The following is a 26,976-nucleotide window of genomic DNA, read 5'->3' on the forward strand; positions in this document are numbered from 1 at the left end:
GAAGTTTTGCTAGGCGAACTCATTGAGGAAGTCACATCTAAAAGGACAAAAGGCTTTTACAAACCTCTGCTTTTTCAGTACAACTTGCTACCTAATGACGTAGATGTGATTTCTGGTCAAGCTACGACAGCTGAGGGGGAAGGGATGAGCATTATAAGCGCACCTCTAAGACCCCAATGTAATTTCTCGCTGAGTTTTGTTACTACTTACAGCATGAACACTCAAACCATTTTAGATATCATTAGGAAAAACTGGTATCTTATCTCTTCAAATGGCCTCCTGGTTGAAAAACTGGGGGCGGAACCTAGATTTATATTTAGGAGGTCTAACAATCTTAAGGAACTCATGCAAAGGAATGAGCATGGAGGATCCTTTTTCAAAAGGAGAGGAATGACTAGATGCGGGTTTTGTAAGTTTTGTAACAACACTTGTGTTGGCGAGACGTTTCAAGTGAGGGACGCTAAATATACCATTAGGTTCCCCCTAAATTGTGAGAGTAGATCTATCATCTACATTGCTTTGTGCAACTGCTGCCGGGGCTTCTATATTGGAAAAACTGACAGAAGGTTGCGGGATAGAATGTACGAGCATCTTTATGCGATTAGGAATAATAGGGATGACAATGCTTTAGCTAAGCATATTGCCTTAAATCCAGGCCATAGTTTTAATTTTATGGCAATAGATCATGTACCTGTAAAACCTAGGGGTGGACCCTTTTCCCTGATCTTGGAGAATAAAGAACTGGAGTGGCAGTTGCGTTTGGACGCATTTAATCATCCCGGCCTCAATAGTAACTGTAACATTGCCCCTGTTCTAAAGTTGAGAAGTTATTTTCGATAACTTTAAGACAGTGCCCAGTGGCAAAAGGAGTTTTTACCTTTTTCCAGACCCCATGTTTCTAGCTATTGGATTAGTAGGTTTTTGAATGTAGTTTCTTATTTAATAACACAAAACTAACACTTAGTTAGCATTTGTAATTTAAATATACACATACATGTGCATACCCTGCTTTTGTTGGTTTTACCTGCCTTATACCTTTAGTTAGTTTTATGCATTGGCGTGTATGGACAATAGGACTGAGGTGGTTTTCCTTGCCATTTTTATTAGGTTATGATCAGCCTAGTTGGTCATCATGGTAAAACTGGTCTCTATGCATGGTTTTTAAATACATACTAGTCGAGCCTGTGCGTGTATATAGAATTTTAATTTAACATAAAGCATGACCTGCTCACTGTTTTTATATTGTAAACTTATGTGGCATATTGTTGATGTTTTTATATTATTGTACGTCGTGGCATCCTAGGATGTACCGACGATGTCACTTCCTGTATTGGGCTAATATAAAATGTAAACTCCACTTGATTTTTTGTATCTTTTGCATTCTCTGATGAAGCCACGGAGGTCCGTGGCGAAAACGCTCTTTTTGTGGAACTAATAAAGCGTTAAGGTCTTTTTACAGCTGGCGTGCTTCTTTTTAAGCAAGGTTCCTCGTTCGTGTTTACTTAGTTGGTTCATCTTCTTGTTTATCATAACTACATTTGATAGAATGACGAACTACCTGAGAGACGTCCCAAGCAAGGAAAGAGCAGAAGGTTTACTCTCAGAGTCAGGAAGATCAGAAAGAAGCTGACAAGCCTGAGAAAGAAGAGCCAAGACATATGTAGAGATATAGGTCTGATAATTAATAGCCCTAAAAGTTAGGGTAACTGAAGTATAAGCCTTCTTACCCAGCCTATCCAAGGTTCTACTGTCCTTGTCAGAAGGCAGTAACTTGGGCGAAGGAAGCAGTTGAGATGGCTTAACAGAGGCTACAGACACCACAGAGGGGTCAGCAACAGGGCATTTAAACAAAAAGGAACACTCTTCAGGCACCCTATAAAACCTAGCCGACTTCTTGGGAGCAGAGAATCCAGCACTTTAGAAGCACTGACAAAAACAACCAATAAAGCAGGCAAGACAGGAGTAATGGCTGCAAGTTTAGGAGATTCCATCTGCAGTAACTCATAGTACCTTTTATGGATATCCGAAACCTGGGCACCTAAAAAATTCCATCATCCTAGAGATTGTGTCCCCAAAGGAAAGTTCCTCAATAGGAGTATCTAGAGTATGAGAATCCTCCTTCTCAGACCCATACTCTAAAGGAGAAGGAATCTGAGTAGAATAAACAAGGGAGTTATCAGAATCCACCTCGGAAGAATTCAATTCCTTGGGCCTTTTAAGGGAAGAGAAGGACCAAGGAGGCGCAGGAACCAAAACCCCTTGAGGAGACCTCACTGCCAGTAAAGCATCAAATAACCACTTAGTAAAGGCTTGCCACTTACTCTGTGGATCCCTAGGAGCAGCAGATACATTATTAGTTTTCTGTTTCTTCTTTAAAGGGACATCTATCCCAGAAACCCGAGAATGCCCAGACTCAGGATGGCATTCCACAACAGTTGTAGGAACCTCTTCTCTAAAGAGAAACTGCGGAACCCCTCTAGACCCCTTGGAAACAGTCAACCGTGGTTCCCTCTGAATGCCCAAAATGAATGCCTGCAAAGCCTTGTCGGATGTGCTGCACATCAGATCCTCAACGGCCTCCAACCCAAAAGTGGTAGAAGAATCTGACAAAAATCCCCGGGTGAGAATCTGGGTTTGTAACAACCTTGGAAGAAACTCCTGGCAGAGGCTGGACAGTGGAAGATTCTGGCCTTACCTTATGCACCTTCTTCCCTGATGGCTGACCCTCAGGACAGGAAGTTCCATCCATAGTATCTCCAGCAAGAAGCTTAAGACCCTGGTTCTCAAGATACAATTTAAGGGAAGAAAGCCTACTATGAAGAGTTTTGGGAACAAACGCCTGACAAGTCAAGCAGGATGTATAGTCACGAGCACCTAGGCAAAAAAGGCACTTATTGTGGCAGTCTTTATGGGGAATCAGTGTCTCTCTCACTGGCATTTACCCTTCCTAGATGACATTAACCCCAAACAGCCCAAAACAAACAGAAAAAGTAACCAAAACACCCCAACTGCGTACTTATCTGCAACTGAAGACTCCGGCAAACAGGAGAAAGCACACGAATGTCAGCAAACAGAAAAACGGTAAAAAAATGGACAATGGTAAAAGACCAATAGTTAAAACAGTGTTCTGACTGGTGGCAAAGAAGTTTTGAGGATGGTATGCCTAAACGTCACCTTTATGCCCTTCCCTATGCAAGGAGTGTGTAGGTGATGTTCAGTGTACCTTAAACAATGGTACACTTTGGTAAACTGGCCGGTTGGAGGGCTTCATGACAGGGAACCCCCATTTGTAAAGAATACTGCCGCGATGAATGTAAGGACAGCTACTTTACTTGCTCATAATCATCTGACTGCAAGCTACAGATTCAACTTTACTGCTGTATTTAATTTAAAATTAACTTCATACAAAGTTAACACTTTAACTCTATTTTTACTAGCTTGTGTGAGTAAACACAAAATTATCATTTTGTGAAATCACTCCCCTTCAACTTGTTAAATTTACTGGCATCCTACTGTATTCCATAGTACCAGAATACAAAAGTGACCACCCCCTTTCAATCTATCTTGCTGTTTTAAAAATAGCGACTCTCCACTAAAACTTAACTTTTTAGACAGGTAAAACTTAAGTTACCTACTTTCACTTCTAACTCATCTAGTGCACACTGCAGTGTTTAGGATAAACTATTTTTTTCATCTTACCTTTAAGCATCCCTGCGACTAGCACTTGCTTTAAAACCTGCTGGAAAGCACTAGGAAGTCTTAAACTGATACAAGCACTCAACTCTTCTTGTTAATAAGGAGACAAATTGTAGGCACTAAACAGCCTACAATTGCAAAGTACCTTGGTAAGGTAAGAGAAAACAGCTCTTGTACTTGATACCTAAAAAAAAAAGGCACCAAACCAGGCATGTCCAAGGGTCAGCTTCCGGTGATTTCTCCTGTCCACCTGGTGAATCTGGGCATACTGGGGCAATGCAGCAATTGCCTCATGTACATAGACAACCCTCTCCTCCTACCACCCAACACTACAACCTGCGAGAAATGCACTTACATAGCCAAACTGGAAGCAAGGCTCTCTCCACCCAAGATTGTGCTAGACAGTCAAGAGGAGAAGGCTAACTTGCACTGCAACTCAAGCAACACATAGCCCTTATAAACTCACACCACCAACACCCATACATAGCAACAATAAACCCACATATGTGGAGGCCCTTAACATTAACCTGCCCAAGCACCAAGGACCTCCGAAGCTGAAACGCAAACAAACACCAATCACAACCAAAGCGTCACATAGCTCACAACACCAGTGTGTCACCCAACAACAGCCCCTAAGGCAAGACAATGTACTCAACACTTTAGCAGGTGACTCTGTAGTCAGGCACACTGATGTCTCACTCACCAGGCTGAATAAGGAGAAAATTACAGTCAAGCTGTCTGTCGGGTACCAGGATCCACCACATAACGCATGCACTCAAGTCACTCCACAACAAGTACAAATATGACTCTGTCATTGTCCATGTTGGAGTGAATGACTTGAGACATGCCTCCCTGGACTACATGAAAAGAGACATGGAAAAGCTCTCTAATCATGTGGCCCAGGCATGTATGACCCTAGCACTGAGTAGCATCCTACCTTCGCCCAGAATGATATCACAGTATAAGGAGAAAATGATTGACTTCAACAATTGGCTAAGCTTCTGGTGTCATTCAAAGGGGATCCAGTATCTGTCTGCCTGGGACAACATGATCGACAGACCATGATGCTTTGCCAGAGATGGTCTACACTTGTCGCCCCTGGGATTCAGGTTACTGGCTAAGGCTCTTGCCACCTCTATAGTGCCTTTTTTAGGCAAAATTCAAAGGACAAAACCACCACCATAACAGGTACAAGCATGCAAAATCTGAAGGTAATGCTACTCAATGCTAGAAGTCTAAACCTCAAAATGCACTCTCAAGGCACTCCTAAAAACGGAGAACATCAATATCAGTGCAGTAACTGAGACCTGGTTTAAGGCTCCAGAGAGCACCCCTGCAATACCAGGCTACAACTCTTACCACACTTTTCGACCACCAAACCAGGACCAAAACACTAAAGGTGGAGGAGTGTCCATATTCACCAAGGATATTCACAACACCAGGCTAGTTGCTCAACACAATGCGTCTGAAATTCTCCAGGTGCAACTAACACTAGGTAAGACTGCAATTCAAATTGCAGCTTGCTACTGATCCCCCACCATGCCCCAAGATTCTCACTACACCTTTCTAAACATACTGGAAAATATTAAGATACAACAAAACACTCTAATACTGGGTGATTTCAACTACCCTGCCATTAACTGGGAAAACTACTCGTGTACCAACACCTTTGCCCAACGGTTCTTGGAATTCATAAATTCCAACGCCCTGGATCAACTAATCTTTAGTCCCACCAGGGGCTCCAATATCCTAGACCTGGTAATTACCAACAATGAAAATCGATGCTCCACACCTATGGTCACTCCCTCGTTGGTCAGGTCTGACCATAATTTAATCACCCTTGACATCCACATCCCACCCCCCAGTAAGGAAACCTCCGTAAAAAACTTCTCTAAAGCCAACGTCATGCTACACAAGTCAGAAGTGACAAACTTCATGACACCCATGCAGACAGGAACTGAAAGTTCGACTGCTGAATCCTACACTAAGACACTGTACGAGCACATCCACTTGTGCATGAATCGTGCCATCCTCAATAGAACCAAGATGCTCTCCTCCAAAAAAGGAAGCCAATCTGGTGGTCCTTTGCCATAAACAAACTTTACAACAAAAGGAAGAAACTGTTGCAGAAAAGAGGAAAATCCCAGGATGCAAAAAAACTTCCTTACCAATCTCAGTAAGAAGCTGCGATCCCTCATAAAATCCTCCAAAGCTAGTTACGAAAATAAAATTGCCAAAGATTCCAAAGACAACCACAAGGCATTCTATAGCTATGGCAAGAATCTAAATGGCAATGCTCAGATCTGCTCTGAACTATAACAGCATGGCATTAAATATACTGATCCCAAGGATATTGCCAATATCCTGGCAGACTGATTCAGTGCAAACTTCACCCCCCTCTCACCCCCTAAAGGGCCCATCTCAATACCGAAAGATTCCCAAATTCCAGTAATAACGGCCACACAGGTAAAAACCTAAGAATACAGCATCCATGGGACCAGATGACATCCCAGGCTGTGTACTACATGAACTACAAAATGAACTGGCACCTCACCTAAGTATCATGTTTAATCATAGCCTCACCTCAGGCTTCATGCCCACTGAGTGGCGCACAGCTACAGTTTATCCCACTCTACAAGGGGGGAGCCACCTTGGATCCTGGGAACTACCGCCCCATCAGTCTGACAAACCTGATCTGCAAGGCCATGCAACGTATTATCATGGAACTTATAAACAAAGACATTGGCAACCTTCAAACACTAGACCCCACACAGTTTGGGTTCATGAAGGGCCAATCTTGTCTCCTGAACCTGAATGACTTCTTCGAATCCGTCTCCAGAGCCATGGACAAGGGTATTATCTGGACTCGCCAAAGCCTTTGACACCATCCTCCACTCTGGAATCATAGATAAACTTACTAAGCTGGGCATAATCCATATGTCACTCAATGGGTTGCCAACTGGCTTACTGACAGAACACACACTGTAAAAGTAGCAGACTCCAAATCCAGCTCCAGACAAGTGGAGTACCTCAGGGTTCAGTCCTGGGACCGCTCTTGTTTGGCATCTACTTCTCTGAAGTACAGGCCAACTCTGGCTAACAAAGTTCACAGATGACTGCAAACTGGGAGCCATTATTGAATCCACAAATGATGTGGATATTCTATAAAAGGGTGCCAGAGACATGGGCTCAAGCTCAATGCCAAGAAATGTATAGTCATCCCCTTTGGGAAAAAACATGTACCCGTGAATTACCACATAGATTGGAGTACACTAAACATCGAAAGTGTGATAAGAGACTTGGGGACACAGGTGGACAGTGGTCTCACCTTCGATAACCACATGCCACAACAGTCAGAAAATCCTTCTGTGTGGCACACCTCATCACGAAGGGCTTTTCATCCAGAAAAAAGGAGGTCATTGTCCCACTGTACTCATCCCTCATTAGACCCATTATAGAATACAATGCCCCATTTGGTAGGTACCTCTCAAGACATCTGCAACAACTGGAAAGGCCGCAGAAATACCTCACTAAAAGAATCACAGGCCTAAAGCAGATGCCCTATGCTGACAGTCTAGAAAACTCCACCTATACTCTGTCGCATATCGTCTACTCAGAGGTGATCTCTGCTTAACATACAAGGCCATGTCAAACCCAGAGCTGTTGGGCATGCTACACTTAAAGAAATCCCAATCCCTCAGAGACACACGCTCCAGTGATCTAAACCTTGTCATCACAATGAATAAAACATGCTGGAGGGATAGGTTCCTGACCCAGAGACTCCCCAGACTCTGGAATAGACTGCCCATACAGGTCAAGCAGAGCAGCTCTTTGGCCCTCTTCAAAAGGAACCTTGATGACTGGATGGGAGATAGGAAATTCACTCCGGGGATCACGTCAGTCACCCTGCTAGACACGGGTCCAGGGAAGTAAATACTGTGGGAAGAAATAGCCAGGGAATTGTTATGGCTAGGCTTGTATAGGCCCTAGGGCTGATAGCCTAGTACCAACCTATGAACCTATAAACAAATAACCTAAATATGGAACACTGTCCATTTATTAGCTAGTTAAATAGTAACCCAGGTGCACACTGGAAGACTATCACAAACTCCTCTAATTTCTGTGAATTAGCTGCAGAAGGAAAGAAGAGGCAACCAATGCTATACCACTGATCACATGGAGAGTACCCAAATGCAGGAATGTGCACACTGTCTGGAAAGAAGCTTAGCCAGTTTCACTGGTTCCAAAAAAGAATCAGAAAAGGTAGGATACAGAAGATAAAGTAGAGAGTCTTCAGGCAACATTGCAAAAATCCATTATTCTAACAGGGACAAACCAAGACTGGAAAGTCAAGGTGCAAATGTGAACAGATATTTATACTTATGGAGTTGTGCCTTAAACCAGTGGCTGTAAAGGTTAAATAAGCCTAAAGTAAAGTAACACTGTCAATATCATCAGGCTAAAGGACAGCACTAAGTTATGACTCTATTTGATTAATAACCTTGAAGGGGGAAACAAAAACAGGTCAGTGGCTCAGGATCGTGGAGAGTCTAAGGGATAATTTAAAGACATAGAAAGAATGAGTAGGGGAAATCTATGGTCTGATCTGACAATGCACTGTCAAAGCTCTTACTGGTTGCTGCACATGTACCAAGGAGAAAAACATTCAAGAAGCTTAACCTGACAGTTAGATCTTACCCACTTAGAAGGATCTAAGAAAGACTTAAATACCCATACGAACCTGTGCCTCAGTAAGAACTGGTGTACTGAACCATGCAATACAAAGACTTAGAAGGGCTCAAAACTGACAAGCTAGACGAATAAAAAGAAACCATAATAGATGCAGAAGAGAAAGCACAATCTCTTGTCACAACTAACATAGTAAAAATGAAGAGTTCAAAGAGCATATGACAATGTGAACTGGACATATGCAAGGGTAAATATGCCCAAACCAGGTGAAGGACAAATAGGACCGAAAGAGAAGAGACTTCGTTAGACAGTGAAACATGTAGTCCAGGAACATTTAAAAACAGGACTGTTCACACATGTTGCAAAAAATCTGTTTAAGGTTGCTAACAGAATTAATTAACTGGCCAAAGGATCCTTTTAAGTCATGATTCAGACCAAGCGGCATACAGAGTTGTAACAAAATGCTTGTATTCAGGAACCCAAATGCTGGACAAGAAGGAAGGAAAACCAAACTGCTTGTGAATACTTGTAAAACAAATTCCTGACTTTAATGGTATTAAATGTTTGTATTAAGATACCATTTACAAAATGTCTGCATAAATAAATGTAATTAATGAGAAATAGATAATCATGTAGCTAAAATAGTTCCACTGGTAAGGAATATGGTACAGGTGTATAGCATTTGACTTTAGTTATAAATAAATAAAAACATATGTTGATGTGTGCGCGTGCATGTGGGTTTACCTTAGGTGAAACAAACCTTATTAAAGATAGAAATAATTTAAAGTGGAGTTGTTAATAACTGCAGTATTACTACTATGCAATAGTTCCTAGAAATACAACATGTACAACATTACGAAACAAGCATCTGCAGTTAATGCAAATTAGCATTTTAAATAATAAAACAGCATTTTGAACAAACGGAATTCTAAATGAAAATTGGGGTCCACAGGTGCACAGAACAATAGGTAAAAGGGGAAGAGCCATGTTAGCCTAGGAAAGTTTTAGGCGCTTAAGTGTTAAGAGCATTAGACCTAGGGCTAGAGGAAGATGGACAGGTCTTGTATACTAAAACAGAACCATGCAGATATAAATCCTTTCACTTAATTATAAAACCTAATCTCAACTTCAACAAATCCCCACAATGCTGTTTTAGTGACTGCACTGAGTAATTCCATTTATTTATAGGTTCATAGGTTCATACTAGGCTATCTGCCCTAGGGTATTTATAAGCCTAGCCAGAGTGTGTTTGGCTTTCGCCACCCATTTTAAATGAATTTTGCTATGCCCTTTTTCGAGGTTAGTATACTGTGCCTCTGTCTAACAGTGACACAGAACTGATACCCGGGGTAAACCTATGATCTCCCATCCACTCATCAAGATTCCTCTTGAAGAGAGTCAATGAGGGACTCTGCCTAACCTGGACTGGGATTTTATTTCAGAGTGAAGGGAGCCTCTGGGTTATGAATCTGTCCCTCCAGCATGTCCTATTTATTTCAGTGCTGAGTTTCAAGTCTCTCGAGTGCGCAGCTCGATGGGATTTGGATTTTCTGAGGTGCAGCATGTCCATTAATTCTGGGTTGGACATGGCTTTATACGTCAGGCACAGATAGCCTCTGAGCAGGTGGTATGCCACTGAGTAGAGCTGGAGTTTCTTTAACCGGGCAGCATATGGCATCTGTATGAGCCCTTTGATCCTCTTGGTGAGGTACTTTTGGGGTCTTTCCAGTTGCTGCAGGTGTCTGTAAGGTACATCCCAAAGAGGCATTGTACTCAATTATGGGCCTGATGAGGGATGAGTAAAGAGGCACGATGACCTCCCCTGATCTAGATGTGAATCCCTTCATGATTAGGTGGGCTATATAAAATGTTTTTTTAACCACTTTGGCCACGTGGTTGTCAAATGAGAGACTGCTATCAACTTGGGTCCTCAGGTCCCTAATTACTTCTTCTGTACTTAATGTATTACCACCTATGTGGTAATTTGTGGGCACTTTGTTTTTGCCAAAGGGGATGACTATACACTTTTTGGCATTTAGCTTGAGGCCATGGCTCTGGCACCAGTTGTCTGTTTATATGAGGCCCTTTTGGAGGATGCTTGTGTCGGCTGGAGAGTCTATTATGGTGCCCAGTTTGCAGTCATCTGCGAACTTGGTCAGCCACAGTCCTTCCCTGTTGGCCTGTACCTCCGAAAAATATATAACGAACAAAGAGAGGTCCCAGGACTGAGCCTTGTGGGACGCCACTTGTAACTGGTTTGGAGTGTGACATGGCTCTAGCAATTCTAACCATGTGGGTTCTTGTCCTTGAGCCAGTTTGCAACCCATCTAGTGACATAGGGGTTTATATTTAAGCTGGTGAGCTTATCTATAATGCCGGAGTGGGGTATTGTAACGAAGGCTTTTGCGAGGTCCAGGTAGGCTGTGTGGACCACCTTCCCCTTGTCAATGGCCTTGGTGACTGTTTCAAAGAAATCGACCAGGTTTAAGAGGCAGGATCTGCCCTTAACAAAGCCGAACTGGGTAGGATCCAGTGTCTGTAGGTCCCCAATATCTTTATTTATGAGGTCCATGATTTATTTAAGGTTTCTTGACCGTGTTAGTTCCATTAGGCCAAAAGTCTCTTCAGGGGAGATTGGAGATAGTAATCAAGCTGACTAGGGAATATCTGCCATGGCACCTGGGAAATACCCCTACTTTTTGATAAGTGCCATGGGATCTTTTACAACCATCTGGGCTACCAGCAACTCAGGCAGATGGGATCTTGGCTTCCAAATGATGGCACGTAAGACAGTAGCATCCAACTAATGCTGCACTGCAGTGTTATTATTAGAAAATAAATATAACCACCTGTGTTGGAATACATCCCACAGGCTTCTGATTGTCCATCCTTAAAGGCAGGTGTGCTACCCGTTGAGTCACTGGCACTCAATCCATATAAATATCGACCGCTACCTATACTGAACTCTAAGTGAAAGATGATGTTGGTAAAAGCTTTAAAAAATTAACAAGAAAAAAAGTGAGGTCATTGATAGGACTGTACACATGTCAACTCATTACTGGCACTAAGCCACTTGATTAAAGGTCCGTACTCATCTCCCTGCATCCACTGGATCCATTTATTTATGTAACTGTTTTATGTGTTTTAAAAGATCCCTTATTTGCTTCACAGATGGTTACTAGGCATGCAGTCCAGCCTAGCTCAATTTCATCAATTGCCCCAGAACACTGTCTGATTAACTGACCTGCCTAAAGTCACACAGTAGGGAAATGGAAGCTGAGGGAATTAAACACTGGACTACAAGCAGCAGCTTGTTAACAACTCACAGCCTTACTCCTCCGCACTAACTGCCAGACAGTATATACATCAAAAATTACAAGCAGATTCTGTGATTTCCATTTTCAAGTTACTGCCTTATTCATGACTAACAAGAGCAAACACAATAATGTTATCTCAGGCTTTGACCATTTACCATCTTCTACGGCTAGTAAAGCACAGCTGTACATACAAAACTTACTATAACAATAGATGTTGTACCAGATCACTGTTACAGTGGCCTAAGCTAAATGGGTCTTACCCCCACTGTTATCAGTCAGGTTGACAGAGCAAAGGGAGCCTTCCATGAGCTACAACTGTCAGGAGCTTGAGCCCAGCTCCATAAAAATACATATGGAGTGAGAAAAGCTTCAGGGCATTTTTTGACCAGGAGGGACAAAACAGCCATGAATACAATGCTCAGGAACAAACCAGACTGTAACTAAATGTTTACATTTAAAATGTATTCACCTAATCATTTATTCATTTATATTTATTTATTCAGTTAGATGAATACAGTTCATATTATAAGGAATTCAATGTATATACTTTATTTACATTCATAATTTTTAAAGAAACTATTCACTTGTTTGATATTTGCTAAATGAAACATCCTTGGTTTTATATGCTAGCAGTGAATGCTTTGTGCAATGCACTGCATCAAAGGTTTTTATGCTACTAATTATGTTAATCCACTAATTGGTTGACTGATTGCTAATTAGTACTTGAAATGATTATGGTGATGCTTTGTTTTGTATAAAAAGGAAGCTGCAGCTTCATTTTAAATCATGGTCTGAAGAAGACCTCCAATAAAGCTGTTTTACAAAACTTTAATCTAAGAATATCGTGGTGAGTCTGTGGTTCTCTTTCCTTGGATACATAAAAAAGGGGGGGGGGTGGAGAACTCCACACCCTGGCAACAACCAAAAAATACCAACAAATTGGGTTTGAGGTAGGGGGAGGCAACTGCAGCAGTGATCTATTATTGCATATACTACCTATGATGGATTCAAAGTATTCTAGAGGCAGCAACATGGTCTTCTGTATACACTTGTACTAAACACTACAAACTGGAATCTTTTTCCAGGTCTAGAACAGGCTATGTTAGTACTGTTCTCCAGGGGCTCCTGGAGTCAGCTTATTAGCCTCTTCCCTCTTCCCCTTTTTCTTCCCTAAGCTATGGTGGTTTACTCACAGATCACTTCGGCAGTAGCTTAAGCAGTATGAATAGATTACCATAGCTTAGGGAAGAAAAAAGGAATAAGGCCAATAAACTAAGACTAACAGCTCCTGGAGAATGTTCCTAGCAAAGCCCGTCCTGGACCTGAAAAAAGAATCCATTTTGTAGGGCTTTGTAAAAGTGTATACAGGACCATACTGCTGTCTCAAGGATACTCGGAGTCTACCCCTCTCTGGAAAGCCACTGAAGAAATCAAAGCTCTTGTGGAATGTGCTGTAACCGGCCTGGAAGTGTCTTACTTTAGCGAGTATAACAAAAGACAGTAGCATGAGATAATCAACTGGAAACGGGCTGTTTGGAAGCTGGTTGTCCTTTCTTCTTACCTTCATAGAAGGCACACGACTGATCAACTTTCCTGCCTGTAAACATCTACAGTGTGAAGGATCCTTTCTCGCTTGTTCTTAGGTTCATGAAAGAAAACTGGGAGATTAGTTTGGCTTAAAGAAAACACTGAGACCACTTCAGGTATAAAGGTAGGATCTGTTCTCAAAGAAACCTGGCCCTGTGGGAAATAAGGTACGGTTGACTTGCTCTAAGGAGTTTGTAACTTCAGATACTCTCCTAGCATATGTCAGTGCAACAAGTAAAACAGTCTTCCAAGATAAAAATCTCCAATCAGCCTTATAAGCCAGTTCCACAAGGAGAATGGGTAAGCTTCTCAAGCACAAGGTTCAGATGCCAAGAAAAAGCAGTTTCCTAGATGGACAAGTATGTAAACACCATGTTCAAAAATGTTTAACTTGAGCATTACTAGAAAAGCGGGATCCAAGAGTAGACAACCAGAACTGGCCAACAAATGTACCTTGATACAGGAATATGAAAGGCTACTGAACAGTAGCTCACACAAACAAGTAGAGGAAGCCAGGCCTAAACAGAGTCATAATTCTTTGACTGGCACCAATTAGAAATGTTTTCCACTTACCAATACATGATTTTCTAGCAAAAGGATTTCTTGCCTCATTTAATACCTGCTACACATCCTCAGAATAAAGGAGCCTAAAATGTATCAAAATTGTATTATCCAAGAAGTTAGTTGAGTTTCTAGACTGAGATGCAGAATTTGTTTGGTTGTCTGTTCTGAAGGGAGACAAACGGAACTACTTCAGGTGCTCCACACAGCTGAGTCAATTCTTGGAAGACCCCAGCATGAACTTTCCATTCATTTGAGGGGGTGTCTTTCCTGGTCCTGCCGAGCTTGTCTGCAATGAAGTTTTGCTATGACAAATTGTATGAAGCCTGAAGAGTCAAGTTAAGCTGTGTTTTTCTTTTCCATTGTAAAATCATTACTTGTGAATGCCCTTCATTTTATACTCCTTGCAATGCGGAGTTCACTTGGCTCTTAATGCTGCTTCTAAAGTGATCCTAGATTGGGGTGTATCAAACTCCCCCTGTCTTTTGTGAGTAAATCCAATCTGTGTGGAAGCATGTGGCAACTGCCCTTGGCCAAACTGAAAAGAAGGGAGGAAGTACAGTTGTGTACCTACCATAAATGTAGATGCTTGAATGTATTCACTGTTGCAGTCATTACACTTGGGTTATCCTGTTGGCAGGCTACCCGCAGTCGGCCTGAATTCCAAAGTCCTGGTCTGGCGTCGGTTGCTGTTGCCTCTTCCCTGACGTCAGTGCGCCAGGGGTATAAAAGATGCAACCAACACCATTTTCTTCAGTTTTTCTTGCCCCAGATGTCAGGTGCCTCCAGAAGGGTAGGCTAAAAAATTATGCCAATAAAAAAGCATGCACTAAAATAAAACAATCTTCATCTACAAGCAAATACACCACATAGGTTGTATAGTACAGAGAAGTACAGATAAGTCCCAGCAAAGAAAGGGGGGTGGTGGGTGGGTGACCTGGACTGCAAGTGAATACACTTGATCATCTACATTTATGGTGGGTACACAACTGTACTATGTTCATCGTGTTTCACTGTTGCAGTCTTTACTCTTGGGTTGAATCCCAAAGCTGAGGTTGGGTGGCTGGACCTAAACAGAATTAGTTGTGGCTATGAGGCCCTGCAGAACTGCAGTGGCGAAGCCTGCTCTGGATTTAGAGTAAAGAGGTAAGTGGTAATGCTTTGTAAAAGTGTGCACTGAAGTCCAAGTTGCATCCTCCAAAATGTCCTTAGTTGGTACTCCACTGAGGAAGGCTGCTGAAGTAGCTGCTGCTCTGGTTGAGTGTGGCCTGATGCCCTTAGGCACTGATTTGCCATGTTGAGAATAGCAGAAACAAATGCATTGGGCTATCCATTTGGAAATAGTCTGCTTTGAGATAGCTTTTCCTTGAGATGCTGCAGCATATGCCACTAAGAGTTGCTCAGATTTTCTGAGAGCTTTAGTTTTGTCCAAGTAGAAGCGTAGCTGTCTGTGTATGTCCAAAGAATGTATGAATCTCTCCCCCTTATTCTGTGGGTTTGGATAAAAGGTAGGCAAATGAATTGTTTGATTAAGAGCCACACTGGACACTACCTTAGGCATAAAAGTTGGGTTTGTCCTCAGAGAAACCCTGTCCAGATGGAAAATTATAAAAGGTTCAATCGCCATTAGTGCCTGTAACTCTGAGACTCTTCTTGCTGAAGTTATTGCTAAGAGCAGAGCTGTTTTCCATGATAAGAATTTAATCTCAGCTGTATTAGCTGGCTCAAAAGGAGGCAGTGTGAGTTTTTCCAAGACAAAATTGAGGTCCCATGCAGGTATTGATGCTCTTCTTGGGGGTCTTATATTTTTGGCCCCTCTGAGGTACTGCCTTAGTAGTGGATGTGAAAAAATAGGTGTGTCCGTATTGTAATGAGCTGAAATGGCAAAGGCATGAATTTTAATCGATGAAAAGGATAGGCCTTTGTCCAACATCTCAGTTAGGTATTGTAAAATCTGAGGAATATTTGGTACAAGCATGTCAATTCCTTGCGCCTGGTTCCAGGCACAGAATCTCTTCCACTTTCCGGCATATGATTTTCTGGTGCTGGGCCTCCTGGCCTCCAGAATAACATCCATAACTGCTTTGGAGAGAGGTGTGTTTTGAATGGTTACATTATCCGCCATGCAGCCAGATTTAGCATTTTGAGTTGGCTGTGCAGTATATGATTGCCCTGTTGGGTCAGTAAATGAGGTACTTGAGGCAATGTCCAGGCTGGGACTTGAGACAAGCTCTTTAGGATTGGGTACCAGTGCTGGCGTGGCCAGTCTGGGGCAATCAGGATAATTTTTGGCTTCTCTTGTCTGACCTTTAGGAGTACCTTGGGGAGGAGAGGTAGAGGAGGAAAGATATATACTGTAAGGTTTTTCCAGCTGAATGATAGAGCATCCACTTTCCATGCTAGCTTGTGATAAGTCCTTGTGCAGAATCTCTGTAGTTGGCAGTTGTGAGGGGAGGCAAACAGATCTATGTCTGGGTATCCCCATTTCTTTGTTATAATGTTGAAGATTTGTGGATCTAGTTTCCACTCGTGAGGATCCATGAGGTTTCTGCTTAGTTCGTCTGCCAGAGTATTTGTCTTTCCTGGCAGGAATTGTGCTTGCAGGTGTACTTGATAAGTCATTGCTGTGTTCCACAAAAACATGGCTTGTCTGCAGAGGGGGTAGGAATGCGTGCCTCCCTGCTTGTTTATGTACCACATGACTGCAGTACTGTCCATCTTTATTAGCAGATGTCCTGGATGAAGCAAATCCTTGAAAGCTGTCAGTGCATTTTGGACAGCCAGCATTTCTTTTAGATTGATATGAAGATGCATTTGGCTTGTGGGCCATGTGCCCTGAATACATTTTCCTGCCATGTGGGCCCCCCAGGCATAATCTGATGCATCTGTTGTTATTGTCTGTCTGGCAGTGGGTAAAGTGAAAGGCTGTCCCTTGTTGTGGTGACAGGCCTGTGCCCACCATCGAAACTCCTGTTGAAGGCAGGGAATGAGTGTAATTAATTTTTCCAGGCTGTGGCAATGTTGAGTCCAAACACTTTTTAGATACCATTGTAGTTTCCTCATATGCAGTCTTGCATATGGAATTAACAGAATGCAGCATGTCATGAAGCCCAAAGCCTGCAGAATTTTTCTTGCAGATAACTGGGTTTTTGTTGCCAACATTTTGAAGTAAGAAGTCAGTTGCCTTTGTTTGTCTGGCGTGAGATAAGCCATCTGGGCAGTTGTATTTAAGCTTGCACCCAGGAATATTATCTGTTGAGAGGGCACTAGTTTTGATTTCTTTTCGTTTACTGTGTACCCTAAGCAAATTAGCAATCTTTTTACAAACGCCAGATGTCTTAGTAAAATGTCCTTGTTCTCTGCTTGAATAAGGCAGTCGTCTAAGTAGGGATATATTTGAATTCCTCTTTGTCTGCAAAAAGCAATTACTGGTGCCAGGCATTTTGTGAAGACCCTGGGCGCAGTAGATAAGCCAAAGGACAGTGCAGAGAATTGGTAGTGCATTGAGCCAGCTATGAATCTGAGGTATCTTCTGCAAGATTGTCTTATTGGGACATGCAGGTATGCCTCTTTTAGGCCCAAAGTTACAAGCCAAGCCTTCTTGGCCAGCATGGGCAGAAACTGCTGCAGAGTCAACATTTTGAATTTTGGAACGTCCAGAAAAGTGTTTAGAATAGGTCCAGTATTGGTCTCCAGTCTTTGTCCTTTCTGGGTACCAAGAAAAGTCGTGAGTAAAATCCTTGTCCCTGCTCCTGTAGTGGTACTTGCTGAATGGCCCCCATGTCCATGAGGGATGAAACTTGCTTTTGTGCCTATGCACATTGCTTGTGTGGCAGGTCTGGCATGCCTCTTGCCTTTGACAGGGTGTGAAAGTGGAACCTGTAGCCCTGAGACACTATATTCAAGACCCATTTGTCCTGGGTGTTCATGTGCCAGTTTTGTGAAAAAAGTGCTAGTTTTCCCCCTAAGGGAGCTTCCAAAAGGTAAGTGCTTGGTACTGGTAGAGGAAAGTCATTGGGACTGTTTCCTATAAGGTTGAGATTTGTCCTCCACTTTTGGAGGTAGAAGCACCCCATTGTTTAGGCCTGTATGAGGCTTGGGGCTGGGATCTGCCTCTAGGGTGTCTGTACCTGCCTCTTTGTGGCCTGTCTGACACTGGAAAGGAACAATTTTTTGAAAGGCCAGTTCCTGCTAAATCTGGGTGGCTGTACCTGTAAGAAATCCTCAACTGTCTGCATACATTTTGCTTTATCCTCCATTTTCTTCAACACCTCTTCTGCCTTAACACCAAACAAAGTATCATGCTGTAATGGAGCATCTAATAATTTTGCTTTAACATGATCAGGCAGATTATGTTCCTTTAACCAAGCATGCCTCCTAATCACAGAACCCATTACAGCGGCCCTACAGTAGGCCTCCAAAGAATCAAAACCACATTGCAAAGAATGTTTTCCCACTTGTTCAGCTGCATGTAATAATTCCTGCATTTCCTTGTTTTCTGGACATTCAGAGTTAGTCAACATTTTCTGTTTTAATAGTGACATTAAGTATTGCTGATATTTAAGCATATGAAATTGACAATTTAAGGCCCTTACAGCCAAAGTAGCAGAAGTGTAAACGTTTTTCCCCCATCTGTCCAGTGCCCTTGAATCTCTATCAGAGGGGACAGGGTTTTTAGCAGTGGAAGCTTTGACTCCCTTAGGACCCTGAGATATGGTTTCTGGGTCAGCAGCAGGGTTTTTATATAGGAATTTATGGGAATCTGGGACCCTGTAGTATCTGTCTGGCTTAACTGGTGCAGGGGATATAGAGTCTGGAGACAGGCCTGACTCTGAAAAAAACATCATCTACAATGTCCAGAACAGGGGGAACAGCAAGGGGCCTGTGCTGAGGATGTAAAAGAAAATCTCTGAGCCTTTTCTTGGATTCTGAATAATCCTGGCTCTCCCAATGAAAGTGCTCCCTCATGGTATGCAGGGTTTCCCCAAAGGAGAAACTTCAGGAGGAGAAGCTGAAGGAATAGATTCTTCAGCATCAGAATCCTCATAGGGAGGAAGAGAGTATTCCTGATCGGAGGAGGAATCAGAGGAAATGGAAACCTGATCTGAAGATTCATATTCTGTCTCTTGCCTAGGCCTCTTATCAGGAGGGGGATGGGAACCCCTGATCAAAGTTATAAGGTCTTCGGCCATTTTGAGCATTTTTTTGTTAGGCATGGAAGTCTGTCATGGAGAATGCTGTACTTGTTTCTTTGTCTTTAGATCTGCTTTAGTCTTTGGCTTTGAAGCTGAAGATGGCTTTACATATAACTGTGTCGGTCTGAAAACACCCTCAGAAGCCGATGCCTGCACAGCGGCTCCAGACCCATCTGAGGGAATAGTTTCAGAGGATCCAATACCTTGAGTTTCCAGAGGCCCAGTCGGCTCCACGTGGGAGTCGGAAGTGGCCTATGGCTCTGAGGTAGCGGGTGTCAGGGGCTGTGAAAGCACCTCACTGAGAACTGGAGAACCGACGACTAGCTTAGCGGAAGCCTCATCGTCGGTTTTGGACCTCGGATGCCTGTCCTTGTCTTTATCCTTACGTTTTTTAGAAACTGCAGTTGTCGGTAGTTCCAACGGCATTGTATAATTGAATCTTTGGCCGAAGTAATGAAAGGCAAAATCGTACCGACGCTTAATAGTGCGTTGGTTAAATCTAGCACAAAACCGACAACAAGCAACATCATGGTCAGGGCCTAGGCAAGGAATACAGTAAGAGTGAAAATCCTTATGAGGTATTTGCTTCCCACAAGAAATACAATTGTTTACTTTTTCTGACATTGGTCTGGAGCAAGAAAAAAGTTTCCCCAACGGGGTACTTAGCTTTAATGAAGACTTCGGATCTGAAATTTGATTTCGAAAATCTCAGGAGTCGGCCGACCGGCACTTGCAAACTGCTTTTGCTGCGGGCACCGCGCGGCAAGAAAGACTGAAGAAAATGGCGTCGGCTGCATCTTTTATACCCCTGGCGCACTGATGTCAGGGAAGAGGCGACAGCAACAGACGCCAGACCAGGACTTTGGAATTCAGGCCGACTGCGGGTAGACTGCCAGCAGGATAACCCAAGTGTAATGACTGCAACAGTGAAACATGATGAACATCCAATGTTATCTTGGGTAAAAGGGAGTCACCACCACAGGCCTAGGCAGCCTCTCTCCCCTCAGGATGGGCAAGCGGGCATCTGAAGCAAACATATGTGGCTAGCTTTCAACTCCTCCCCCCATCCGGGCCCCTCCAGTTCCAGTGACGCTAGTTAAACCCAAGTTGTCTGGGGAACAGCAAGGGCTTTATTTCCCTTTGTCACAGGTCTGGACATACTCTAACTGTTTTTATTCTGGAATGCTGAATACTTCTTCAGCTTAGGCTGCAATTTCAACATCTGTCCCACTTGAGGGAGAAAGAGATAACTCTATTTAACTTTAAAGCTTATGCTTTCTGACCATTTCTTATTTTGTATATATTTATATGTTTTTGATTGGTCCACATAAGGTATAGAATTACTTTACTTATTTTTTACTTATTTGACTGAATGTATTGCTAGTACGGATACTGTGCCCTCATTGGTTGCCATCAATGTACATCTGACTACAATTTGTTAGGTAGATTGAATTCACAAATCTCTCATTACTGAAATAGTTAACAGGTGAAATGCAGGTTAGAGCAGAGTTTTGATTAACAACATGTTTACTGTATGCTGAATTTCAGGTGACAGAGTTGTTCTTTTTGTGCAACTATATATGTATGCATGTATGGGCCATTCACTTGTTGAATGGTAAGTATATTGCAGTTATTTAGGGTGATATATTGGTGGAATGGCAAACAGTTTGAAATGTAAGTGTACTGAATGGATGTATTTGATCTTGCTGTGTATGGTTTATATGGGTTGGGTTTTCTGTTATTTAATTAATTCTAGTGTCAGGTGCTTGAATGCAGTTTAGTATGAGTGATCAAATACTGAAACTATTTTAAAATGTAGGTGTGGTTATTTGTAAGACCATGGTAAAGTGGGGACTGGGAATCTGCCTCCCCCCACCACTGCTGTGCGATCTTGGAGATGATATATATAAGTTGCAGGGGGTGTGGGGATGCTGGGAAGCTTGCTCCAATGAAAAACATACTTGTAACACCAACTCTACCTTTTCTGTGTATGCAAGCTTAAGAGTGTACTCTTTATGCGCACTTATCTAATTGTAAGCCGAACTTCATTTAAACAAAGTTGTGCCTTAGAAGTATTCAATAGCAGTTTGTATTAAAGCCAGTATTTATGCCCTGTTATATTAATTCAAGGACAGAATGGGTGCATTATCTATTTTTGATAAGGTTGCTTTTGGTATACTTGTGTTCTGTTATGCAAGCTGTTCAACTGGCACAGTTCGATGAGTTTTATTTTGACCATACTGTCATTCAGTGAAGCACCATAAACCATATTTGTAAACATATTGTAGAATGTTTACATATCAAAATAAGCCATCTGTAGTTGGTTTTCAGTTTTACTAAGGTTTATTTACAATAGAAAACAAAAAATTGGTTCCTTGCTAAATGTGGAGGAATAAGAAATAAACATTTCAGCAAGCTCTTTCCACAGTCCCTGTTTGGTTTGTCCATGCTCCACTGCAGAATAATTCAAAATGCAACAGTAACTACAAAGATTCCGGGTGCAAAACAAGTTGGTACAGTAGAGAGTTGATTATCCAAACTAATTTGGACCAAAGGTAGTTCGGATAATCCAGCATACATTGAAATGGATAAAAAAAACTTGTAAAATCTTGTTTTTTTTCTGCACTTAGAGAATACATTTTTCAACTATTCAGCAAGTCCATTGGACAATAAAGAATATTTTTCACGTACAAGCAGGCTAGAAGTTCAAAAACCATGCACAAGTTAATACGTATAACATTTACATATTCAGACTTTGATTTTTTCCTACCCCAAAACTTTGGAATACTGGGTTCAAATAATTGAAGTTTCGGATAATTGACATTCGGATAATCGACTCTCTACTGTAGTTTCATCAGCTTCGATCAGACTCTCTTAATGCGCAGGTTAACAAACCATTGGAGAATGGGTAAACTGTACATTAGTACCTTGACTGGAGAATGAACGTTCTCCAGCAGGGTATTAATGTACAAGTAATGCATGCTGAAAAATGAGTCTGCCACTTCATGGCAGCATATCAAGCTGCTGTGGAGTTCGGACTGCTAAAAAAACTAATGTCTACCATAACTTTACACTTGCTAAATATTGCTTTTGCTGTTTAGTGAGTGGGGGAAAAAAAACGAAACAGAAAGAAGTATCTGTGTGTGTATGATTGTGCTAATGTTTCTGTCTGTGTGTGTAAGTAAATGCGTGTATGAAAGCAGAAGGGACTGTGTGTGTGAGAGATCAAGAGGGTGAGAGTGATCTCGTGTGAGTGAATGCATGTATGAAAGCAGAAGACACTGTGTGAGAGAAGTTGAGAGAGAGTGGTCTTGTGTGAATGACTGCGGGTACGAAATCAGAGGAGACTGTGTGAAAGAGATCGAGAGAGAGAGCCGTCTTGTGTGAGTGAATGCATGAATGAAAGCAGAGGAGATGGTGTGTGTGTGTGTGTGTGTGTGTGTGTGTGTGTGTGTGTGTGTGAGAGAGAGATACTGATCTTGTGTGAGTGAATGCGTGTATTAAAAGCAGAGGAGACAGTATGTGACGGATCAAGAGAGTGTGAGAGCGGTCTTCTGTGCATAGCTCTCCCTCATACTATTTGACTGTTCCTCAAAATCTGTGGTTTTCTGAAGTTTTGTGGCAAATCAGTGAGGAGTGAATTCACGGAATGACAGGCATTTAAGTTTCAGGCTTTACATCATTTCAGAAAATGCACTGTAATGCAAGACCTTTTACTCTAGCAACACTAAGTTTATAAAAGCAATATTTAGTTTGTCTCCTTTTGTGTGTGAAAGCAGAAGAGACTGTGTATAAGAGAGAGAGAGAGAGAATGGGGTCTCTGTAAAATTGTGTACTTATTTATTCTGTAAGTACTATATTATTTTTTTTTTTATATTTTTTATACACCAGTAACATATACTACATAAAGTTTGAAAAATTAGGCAGAGGAACTATTTTATATACATATATATATATATATATATATATATATATATATATATATATATACATACATACACACACACACACACACACACACACATATAAAATACAACACACACACACATATAAAATACAGTACTTTAAGTAAAATACCACAATTTTACAGACAGCCCATTCTCTAAGTGTAATCATGCCTGATGGGGTGTGTGTTAATGTGCAATTAATGCCCTTCCAGGGGAGCAGAGGCCCTATGCCTGTGGCGTTGTGCCTCAACACCCTTGGGTGGGAGTCAACTGGACATTAACACATACCCTGTCGGGCATTATTGCTTACTTATCCCTCCCTAGCTTTTGGGATATATTCAAAACCTTTTTCTTCTCAGATACATCATTTGACTAACATTGTTTTTCTCTGGAAAGTCCTTCCTTAATCCAGGAACCAGGAATCTCATCTTAGAAAGGCTAGTAGCCCTGATACAGCTCCCACAGGCAGCCAATTCACATGAACTACCAGGAGAATAATTTGCTTGTCTGCCTTCAAGATGTTTTAACACACACTCTTTTGTGCTCTTCCATACTTTTGCCTGGCTCAGCAGTCAATATATTATTACAATACGCACACACTGTATACGTATGTGTGTATATATATATATATATATATATATATATATATATATATATATATATATGTTTATGTATGTGCATGTGCAAAAGCTAAAAGAAAGCACTTTATTTTATGAACACTACTAACTTCCTTTACAGAAGACAGTCACGTTTCCTCATAATACATTACAATAAAGACAAGTATTTTGTTCAATAAGATTAAATGCAATTCTGCTGCTTCTGATATGCAAGGAAGAGTGTACCATTGTGTCTGCACATCACCGAAAATTATCAGTCTCACAACCAGCACCACACACTTTTATTGTTTAGAAACAGAGGTTGAGAACTCTTACCTTGGTCCTTCACAGCAAACCAGGACAATGTATGTTACTAGGAACACTGCACTATAAAGGGAAAAGATAAAAGTAAAATCAGCAAAGAACTACATCTAACAAATGAAATGGTACCATTATTTCTACACAGGTCAAAAGAGGAAAAGCAGCAAATCCATTTTAGCAACAGTGTATAAAACAGTTATGCTACATGTAAAATGTTTGGATTATCTTTAATTTCCACCCTGATAAGAACATTAAACAGGCCTCTTTAGTCACTTCTCTTCTTCCTTGTCTACTTGTGGACAACAGGAAACAATTTGGGAACAGCAACCATTACTCAATGGATTTAGGAGTTTTTGTTTCTAACTCTCCTCCCCTCTATATATATATATATATATATATATATATATATATATATATATATATATATATATATATATATATATATATATACACACACACACATATAATAACTATAATTATATTAATTAAAAAATTATCTTGTCAAACACAGATTTGTCACGGTTAAACAATAACTTAAAATTTACCTCTTTCCTAATTCACCTTCTATGTTTATGCATTCACAATGAATATTTAATCTGCATCTTCTCTACTTTATCCCAATTTTCCTAATTACATTTTCTTTCCGCATCTTTCACATTTTCCAACTATTCACACTTCTTTTTTTTATTCTACTCAAATGTTCCACCCTCTTCTCCTCTCGGCTCCATTAAATCAAACCTCAACTACTTTCTTCTCTCTCCAACTCCTTTCTTTTCTTCTTATAAAAAGAAAGTCTAATATTAGTAGACTGTTAATATGTGCCAGCACTTTTATAATCCTGTATAAGTGGCTTCTTCTTTGCACCTGTACATTGTCTTTATTACTCAATTGCTGTTTAACCTTGTTGTTTATTACCACTGAATATGCCCCCCCCCGGGCTCTGCTGAAAAAAAATCATCCTTCCTGACTATCCCAGTCAACAAATGGAAATAAAACAAAATAAAATAAATAAAATAAACAAATTAGGCTGATTATCTGAACAGTTACATTTATAGTCTACCCAAAAGAAGCTGGTGACAAAGTAAACCTGCCTTTTTAAAGTTGCAACTAATGTTCCATTTAAAATGATAGCAGTGACAGCTTTAAATTAAAGATGCATTTTTATCTATGCCAGAATCAAAAACTGCTATAATTACTGAAGACCTTTTTGGAATTACCAGAATGCGTATTTTTATTTTTTTACTGAACATAGGCTTGTGAGATGATATAAAAATACCTGTAATTTGTTTTTCAAATGACAGACCTGAAGCTTTGCAATCCCAATGAAATTACAATGATTAGAAGTTTGTTAAAAAGTATACCAACATACCTGTGTCTGAATTTTAATAGCAAATCAAAATCTGTTTCTTCAACAAATCAATACCCAGTATTAGAAGAAGCCTTATAATAACTACATTAACAGACTCCTTATAATTCCAGTTCTTGTCACCCCACACCATAGTTTTCTCATCCTACTTTTTCTGTCACATTCCCTCTCTCTGTGCATTTCTCATTCACTCCCTTCTTATGACTGTTTTGTGTGTGACTACTACTAGATGTTATATTACCTGAAGTTCTTCTGAACTGCTTTTGGTAGATAGGATCTCTGCCAACCAGCTGCACATAATGTCTGTAATGCTAACATGTATCCTGTAGTCATTACCTAAAACATGGGACAAAGAGGGGTTTCTCCACTGGCAGCTTGACAGGAGGTTCCACCTGAAACCACCTCAAGAGTGGAAACACATGTATGAGCCAAAACAAGACTACTTAAACTACTGTGGTCCTGCAAAGCCATAAATCAACCTCTCCTGCCAATGGGCAATCCTAAATTCTGCACTATACATTGTTTAGAGGAATACATGAGAGAAAGTATGGACATTTGGCATTGGCAGGAGAGGCAAAAAGATCAGAGCAAGAAGCCCACTTCAAGAAAACCATTGTGGCAGTGATCTGACTGAGTGATCATTTGTGAGGCATTAACAGAAAAATAATCTGTCCAAAGGGAGCCAGCTACCCCAGGAACATGCATAGTAATTAGAAGATGATGTACTGATACAAGCCACTTCCACTTCCATACTCTCATGGTTTCTCAAAAAATATGGTAGGGCCTCATACCATCCTCATTTATTGACATACCAAACTAAAGCATATAATATACGGCCTAGAGGATTAGCAGGACTGCTCACCTCCAGCACACTGATGTGTAGGTATGTCTCCTATGGGCTACATTCCTTGGACCATATATCCTTTGCAACGCCCCCACCCAAGAAAGTACAGTTGTGCAAGTCATACTTGGTTGTAGCAGTAGATATTCAAATTCCTCAATGCCTCAAAGGTATTTTGGGTTACCTGCCATGGTGACCCAGTACTGGTGAGCTTTCAAAAGCTCAGACTCTCCTCCCTCTCTCTTCCAGTGACAGCTGACTGGCTGAGACTATTATGAGAGGAAAACTGTCGACTATCAAGAAAGTGAGTGTTCAATCTTTTTCTGCCATCCAAAGAAGAAAGTCCTCTGACTCTTCACAGGATCCAGTGCTGATTTTTCTGGGTTAGTGATCAGATAAGCCCAATTTTGGAATCCCCTTTCTCTTATTTTATTATTAGATGTATTATTCTCTTTCTATTTTCATATTTAAAAAAGCATTCATTTTTAATATTTTATTTCTGTCAGTATATACAGCAATTTCTAAGGGAAGCAGGTATTCAGGCTTTTTCACTTCCACAAAGGAGAAGAAAGCATCTGAAGCCAGAATCATCTAGCAAGAATAAATGTGTAGCCAATCACAATACTACATAAAAACTAAATCCAATGATGGGTGGGTGCTGCCACTGAGGCAGCGAGGAATTGAAACATCTATTAAGGCAAGCAGGACTTCTGCAGCTGTACAATGTCATCATTTCCACTGCCTCAGTGGCATTTTGGGTAGATTCCCAAAGCTTACCCTATCTGGGAGGTGAAAGGAGAAGGATCCAGTAGTCCCTGGAGAATGGTCCTAACAATGCTGCCTCACGACCTTGAAAAGGA

The 26,976-nt window shown here is 41.2% G+C and overlaps 1 protein-coding gene across 5 annotated transcripts in view; it reads right to left on the bottom strand.

Moving 5' to 3' along the window:
* TMBIM1 (transmembrane BAX inhibitor motif containing 1) overlaps positions 1–26,976 on the bottom strand; it is a 1,047,780-nt gene that overhangs the window by 352,418 nt on the left and 668,386 nt on the right. For all 5 annotated transcript variants that reach the window (XM_044075612.1, XM_044075609.1, XM_044075610.1 and 2 more), the window contains one exon: positions 23,925–23,975. In XM_044075612.1, coding sequence (XP_043931547.1) covers positions 23,925–23,975 — 51 coding nt within the window. The remainder of the gene's footprint in view (positions 1–23,924; positions 23,976–26,976) is intronic.

Source organism: Protopterus annectens, chromosome 6.part1 (genome assembly GCF_019279795.1).
Source record: "Protopterus annectens isolate FY-2018-M chromosome 6.part1, PAN1.0, whole genome shotgun sequence".
Taxonomy (NCBI): domain Eukaryota; kingdom Metazoa; phylum Chordata; order Ceratodontiformes; family Protopteridae; genus Protopterus; species Protopterus annectens.